Source organism: Littorina saxatilis, linkage group LG14, assembly GCF_037325665.1.
Source record: "Littorina saxatilis isolate snail1 linkage group LG14, US_GU_Lsax_2.0, whole genome shotgun sequence".
In the NCBI taxonomy this organism is placed as follows: domain Eukaryota; kingdom Metazoa; phylum Mollusca; class Gastropoda; order Littorinimorpha; family Littorinidae; genus Littorina; species Littorina saxatilis.
In genome coordinates, this window is record NC_090258.1 from 42,262,785 (window position 1) to 42,270,284 (window position 7,500).

General features: G+C 43.5%; 1 protein-coding gene across 1 annotated transcript in view; it reads right to left on the reverse strand.

The window, feature by feature from the left end:
- LOC138946605 (myosin heavy chain, embryonic smooth muscle isoform-like) overlaps positions 1-7,500 on the reverse strand; it is a 95,299-nt gene that overhangs the window by 61,230 nt on the left and 26,569 nt on the right. Inside the window, exon 5 of the mRNA XM_070318050.1 lies at positions 7,110-7,445. Within this exon, the coding sequence (XP_070174151.1) occupies positions 7,110-7,445 (336 nt within the window). The remainder of the gene's footprint in view (positions 1-7,109; positions 7,446-7,500) is intronic.

Here is a 7,500-nt window from a genome sequence, read left to right on the forward strand (position 1 = left end):
ATGGTTGGCAAGAGTGGTAAACTGTTGAGGATTTCTCGTTTCGTACCAAATCCGAAAATTTCATACCACCGTTTGAATACCCATAAGGCAATGCTTCCTTCCACCTACAACTTCTCAACAAGAAAGAACGCGTCCACTCAGTCCGCAAAGTTTTTGGTTTTTTCCTGCGTTTTCATCGTGGGATCACAGTGCTGAGTATCATTTTGCGTTTTTCTGTTGTTTGATGTTGTAATGATATCCATGGTACCTGTGAAACCCCAGGAACACAGTACCTGTGAGCTATAGTGGATACTGTTATAATGTGCTTACTGAGAGTATCGTCCCTTTCCTTATGGCTGTACTTCCTGCAAGATGGATACCTCAATACAATGTTGAACTTGAACTACTTCTCCTGAGTCTGCAGTGAGCGTGAGTGAATGACACACATAAAACGGTGAGTATGTGCTCCGAAACCCCTGACATCGTCAGAGCGTAGTTTTTGGCAGCAGCACGAACCACGTGTCAAACTTCTAGCACATTCCACGTGTCACGCAAGCTTTATCATGGCAGAACGCGGTCCCATACCAGGCGGTCTACCCAACCCATCGATGGATTGGTCAAATCCAGACAGGGCTACAGCGTTAGCAGAATTCAAGCAGATGTGTGAGTACAGATTCACTGCAGAGCAAACGAAAGTGGAGAGACAGTACAGTCACATTTTTCTGTGGTCAGGAACTGAAGGTATGCGACTTTCAAACACTTGGGGGCTATCAGCTGAACAAATCAAGGATCCAAAGAACATTTGGGACAAATTTGCTGAAAGTGAACCTCAAGACAACTTCAGAATTCATCGCCTTGAACTTCAACAGTTTCGCCAGAATACTACTGAAACTGTAGATGATTTTGTCACACGGTGCAAAAGTGCAAGTTTTTCTTCTGATGCAGCAAGAAATGAAAGACTGATCGAGCAGATTATCGCTGGCATCAAGTACCCGGAAGTGCAGAGAAAACTCCTGCGCAAAGATGACACACTGACGCTGAAACAGGCACATAATCTATGTCGCTCACATGAAGCAAGTGTCACCCAGATGGAGAAAATGAGCAGCCTGAGCAAACCATTCACAGTTGATGCAGTCAACTCAAGAATCATCAACACCAAAGCATGCGGTAAATGTGTCATTAAGCACGCACCAAGAAAATGTCCAGCGTTCAACACAAAATGTGGTGCATGTGGCAAGATGAACCACTGGAAGAAGTATTGTCGCAATAGCAAGACGAACAGCCACGGCAGCCAAAACTCGCCTCATCGAGGAAGAGGAAACCAATAAGGAGGCTTCTGGCAGAGAAGACGCTCCGGCACACCTCATCGCCATCGCCGTCACGACTTCGTCAACGCCGAAGACGAAAACGACACAGACTACGACGAGGATAACATCACCTTCGAACCAATCAACTATACTCCCGCAAACTCAAAACAAACCTTCCCTCTGTTATTCCCAACACCCTGTCCAAGAAGAAAGAAGTCAGAAAGCAGCTAGAAAAGCGTCAACAGCAGCAGAAGATGTACCATGACAGAACAGCAACACGCAGTCTCCCACCACTGTCAAAAGGTCAACCTGTCATGATGCAGAAAGAAGAAGGAGGAAAATGGACACCAGCAACAGTCATACAACCCAGCAACGACCCAAGATCATACGTTGTTCAATCACCCAATGGAGCAACCTATCGCAGAAACAGAAGACACCTGTTGAACCTGCAGAAGCCAACGGAACGACATGTCAGATTCGATGACAAACCTGAGATCATCGAGACCAGAACACCACCTCCAATCTCCACGACACCTGAGCAGAATGATGATCACATCCAACAAGCAACAAAACCTCCATACATTACTCAGCCAGTAGTTGAAGCACAAACACCAAGTCCACATCAGAGGCCCCAGAGAAGCATCAAGAAGCCAGACTCATTGAAAGCATTTGATGATTTGACATTTGACGACACGACAAACATGTTTTGATTGTTTTGATTTATTTCATATGTTCTGTGTATTCAGTATTACAGAGACAAGCAATACAGAGACAAGAATTATGAACAATGACAACAGAAGTCTCAGTGAACAGTTTTCTGTATTTCAGAGCAACGGATTTGTTGTATTATTGCAGTTAATGTTATGATCGCTAAAGTTATTTTTGTAATTGGTGTGATCGACAAAAAGATCTTTGTAATTGTCCATGGTTAAGATGCAATCTTTCTTTAAAAGTAACGTTCAGAAATAATTGTTTTATTTCATTATCATCAAGTGATAAATAATTCTTTGGGTTTGATTATGTTCATTTTAGTGTTAAAGTGAGGTTTACCAGTTTTCAAGTTATTGGTTAAAGCGAAGTTAGAGTTATGTTATTTTCATTTATCTAAAGAAGAGGGATGTAATGATATCCATGGTACCTGTGAAACCCCAGGAACACAGTACCTGTGAGCTATAGTGGATACTGTTATATTGTGCTTACTGAGAGTATCGTCCCTTTCCTTATGGCTGTACTTCCTGCAAGATGGATACTTCAATACAATGTTGAAACTGAACTACTTCTACTGAGTCTGCAGCCGAGCATGAGTGAATGACACACATAAAACAACATGAACAGTAAACAATAACATCACAGATGTTTTATCAGTGAAAATTGTGCCTGTCGTTACATCCAATTTTCGTTTGAATTGGGCGAAGCAAAACGATCTTTCGTTCTGCAGAGGCCACGCTATTGTTATATACTGAAAGGCATAAATTCTGCAAATAGTGCATTGAACGATTTTGCTCTCAAACGAAAATCAGATTGAACCTGTAATTTGTAGTTGACATCTTGAGTGTTGGAGCAAATGTTTCACGCTGTCAGCGTGCGCTTTGCAGTATTGCTGATCCAGCCACAGCTCACTGTGCTAATAAAGACAATGGGCTGAACGGGAGACAATAACGTAAAAAAGATAGTGTATGGCCCTATAAAATGCAACTGGCTGTTTGGCTGTATCCAGATATCGCAATCATGCCACGACTTGATGAAGGAGAGAGACAGCAAGCGATTGGGATGCTTAAAGCTGGCCAAAGCATTGAACGTGATGAACACTGAACGTTTTCCGAAATCATTGCGCTTGGACTCAGTCACTTTTTTTGAAAAATTGTCATTTCATGATGTTCTATTCAAAATCAATTAAGCGAAGGTTTATAAACACTAAAATGGCCAATAAATAAAATATTCAAACATTGAAAACATTCACCACTGAGTTGATTTTTTGTGATTTTTTAAAGTTCCGTTTGCGGAATTTATGCCTCTCGGTATATAATTGTTGATGCTATGGCTTCCCCACGCGATCGGGGACAGAAGCCAAACTGGGACAACATTCTGATTTTGGGTCACTTCACAAGGACACTGAGGTGTCGGAAAATTTGGTTTCGGGACCTGCGAAGTCAATGTCTGTGAAGAGGGGGGTTGGAAGATCGGAGACCTGGTAAAAAATGTAGGTCAGACGCTGGCCGCTGTTGGAGCACGCAGCTTTTGTTACTGATGATAGGCGACAACGATGTTTCTGGTGATAGTTCGTCGGAGGAGATTTCTGAGCATTTACTTGCAGGTATTTCCTTGATACAGAATGCTGCAGTAGGGGTCATGAACATTATAGTGTGTCATTTAATGCCTCGTTTTCAGTCGCGGGGGTATCACACATACCGGTTTGACCCAGATTACAACGCCGCTGCACTAGAGGTCAACAACCTACTTCGATAGGGCGCTGCTGACCGCCGCAATCAATCAATCAATGTGAAGCTTATATAGCGCGTATTCCGTGGGTACAGTTCTAAGCGCTTGTCGAATGCCCGCAATGTGTCATTCTGGAATCATGAATTTGTCTCTTTCCCACAGGAAAGCGTTTCAAGATACCAGTGCGTGCAGAGACACTTTTTGGACGACGGGGTGCACTTGGCAACAACAGGGAATGCCCGTTTGTACAAGTCTCTTAGACGAGCTATCACCCACAGTCGGGCTTGTTTCTGAGTCAGTTTGCAGGTGCAGATAGTGTGTATTTGTCATTGAATGTATTGGTTTTGTTTGTTTTCAGCACAGGAAGATAATTTCTTGCATCTGAATCAAGTTGCAAGATGTATGTGCGGTGTTCACCTTTATTGTGTTTTGTCGTTGTTCAGTAATTGAGAATAACTAATGCCGCCTGAACCAGTTGTCAGGCGCAGTGTAGAGTGTTGGTTTTGCCCGTTTTCTGATGGGTGTGTTCAAGCACATGGGGATAACTGAGAACTAGGGACTGAAAAACAAATTTTAAGGGCCTGTGGTTTGTTGCTATGGTTGGAGGCAATTTATGCTTATGTCCGGTCTTGCGGTTAAGTCAGATTGCCGGTGGAGGTACTGATTAGCGAGCAGGTGATTTGTCTGGTTTTTGTCCGGTTTTGCGGTTAAGTCAGAGAACCCGGTATTAAATTGACGGTGGAGGTACTGATTAGCTAGCAGGTGATTTGTCCGGTTCTGCTGTTAAGTCAGAGAACCCGGTATTAAATTATTAAATTGCCGGTGGAGGTACTGATTAGCTAGCAGATGATTTGTCCGGTTCTGCGGTTAAGTCAGAGAACCCGGTATTAAATTGCCGGTGGAGGTACTGATTAGCGAGCAGGTGATTTGTCCGGTTCTCCGATTAAGTCAGAGAATCCGGTATTAAATTGCCGGTGGAGGTAGGCCCTACTGATTAGCGAGCAGGTGATTTGTCCGGTTCTGCGGTTAAGTCAGAGAACCCGATATTAAATTATTAAATTGCCGGTGGAGGTACTGATTAGCGAGCAGGTGATTTGTCCGGTTTGGCTGATAAGTCAGAGAATCAGGTGCTAAGTTGCCAGTGGAGGTACTAATTATCGAGCAGGGGAGTTGGCGCCTTAGAGAGTCCAAACTAGGGTTTTGGTGGAGGTACTTTGGGCCATATATTTTCGATTTGTTGGTTTGACATTTCAGAGAATCAGGCATTATTCCTGGGGATGTACTGGCTGTCAACCAGGTCAATTAACAACTTAAAGAACCCAAACATCGGGTTTTGGAGGAAGCACTTTGGGCCATAGGTGTTTGTCGTTGGGGCGGCATTCCAGAAAAATTTTGTTGGTTTATATTAAAATTCTGCTTATAATTTCAGCTTGTCACACTCTGCGCTATTTCTAATCGCTTTCAGGGAGGTGGGTTCCAGGACGGCATTCCTCGAAATGATATCTCCGATGGAGCATGTTTCATATGTCCGGGTTTTTATCACACAGGATTATGCCTCCAAAGAGAGCAGCCTCCAGACGGGTCGCAAAGGTGACAAGAGCGGCAGCAGGCCAGCACCAGCAACCAAGGGGATGCAGAGACAGGCTTAGCGGCAGTCCTCGCAGAGGTGCGACGGATGGCTGAGCAGGCGCAAAGGGACATCGCCTCCCTAAAACAGGACAACCAGCGCCTGCGGGAGGCGGCAGCTCGTTGCCCAGACACAGTTTCTTCTGCTCCGGGGCCCGCTAGGGCATCCACTTTAGACTACTTCGCCACGCGCGCACGACAGCCGGCCTCGCTGCGAATCTGGCTCGCAGCATAACAGGTGAGAAGTCTCACTTTGTGCCATTGGACTTATTCATTGACGACAAACTCAAAACACGAATCTGGGCGCAGGAGGCCATTGACCTGGCAACCCTGGTAAAGGGGGAGGACCATGGGTCCTATGACATAACAATCTCAAAATCGGCAAATGGCCCAAGTTTCTCAATTCATTTCGCCGCATGGTGCAACAAGGGCTGCAGCCAGTCCTGCGCTCTACACGAGTGCGCGTCTAAAATATGTGCTAATTTAGGTCGGTGTATACTGGTTATGGCGGTGGCGTTTTACCGCCAGTAATGTAAAAAGAGGGGAAACTTGGTCCAAACAAATTTCAATGATGGTGATGTAAATCATGTTGAAACAAATTTCAATGATTGTGATGTAAATCATGTTGCATTTAACCTGCTGCCAGGTGACCGTAAGGCAGCTAGTATTTATTGTGAGAAGGCCGGTGTGATATAATAAGGGAGGCCATTGTCCATCTAGTCGACCGGATACTCTCACAATTTCGGGTACTTTATAATAACATGTTGCTTACATGATGATTATGTATCCGAACAATTTGGTGCTAAACAGTATGCATTTTTGATTGATGATATGTATAAATACGTTGGTTTTCTCAAAAATGCAGTCGCTGGGTAGATCCAGCGACAACATTCGCAATCACAGTGTTGGCTTGTTTCATAGTATGATTGTGTGAAGTGGTTGTCTCCCTTGGGTTGTTAGCACAAACAAATTCAGAACATACATGGATTTATGGGAAACCATAAATGTGATTCTTTGCTGTGAAACCCAACTCCTGTGTTATGAGAGGGTGAATTTACATAGTGCAATATTATATTTGATTGTGATAGTCTTAATAGACGTGTGACCTTATTTAGATTTTATCTGTAAAATTAGTCAATTTAAAGATGACACGGACAACACTTAGGTCAGTGTTATTGAAAGGTGTGCTTGTTGTTACTTACGTGAATTTATGTTTATGTGTGTTGTCCTTTTGTCCAATTGTTATAATCGTTTACAGGCAGGCAGGGTGTGCCAAAGAAAATGTTCCATTTTTATGTAACAATTTAATGGACAATAAAGTGTTGTTATTGTTTCGTTATTGTTATTCTTATTGTTATTAACAAAACTAAGGCGATAACAAATGTATAGATAACGCTTATAACGTCAAGACACTATGAAAGCTGTGTGTGCTGAACATGTGGTTAAAAGTTTATGTTAAAATGCAGAGGACGGGATGAAGAAGCATGATATGTCGTTAGAAGAATACACAGCTTGTCCAAAAACACTAAGAGTTAATGTTTTATTTCTGAAAAGAGCACTGGAATCTTGATCCTCGGGTCACGGGTTGGAATCCAGCAAATATCATCATGCTGTGAACATCGTTATGTGGGAAACTTGGAGGTTCAAATCATGAGAAACATCTGCGAAAACTTCAACGTTGGAGCTTTTATTTCAAAGGACAGTCATTTAGTTAGCTAAGGTGAGTATGGAAAACATAATATACCAAGTGCCTCTCACCTTGTCTGATAACTCTCTGAGCATAAACTGGTAGGATGCTACGTCATGTTCTAGAGAGCTGCATGTCTTTTTGCTGTCCTGCAGCTGTTTGGCTGTGTTCTGGTGACGTGTCTTCTCTCCTTGCAGCTCTTTTTCTTGGGAGCTGCATATCTGTTTGTAGTCCTGCAGCTGTTTGGTCGTGTTCTGGTGACGTGTCTTTTCTCCTCGCAGCTCTTTTTCTTGGGAGCTGCAGATCTTTGTGTAGTCCTGCAGCTGTTTGGTCGTGTTCTGTTGACGTGCCTTTTCTGCTTGCAGCTCTGTCTGCAGCTGGTCATGCATGAGTTCTTGTTGCTCCATCTGGTGGAAAGGGCAGACAACTCGTTATTCTTACTGATATTTGGCTTTGTTGGGA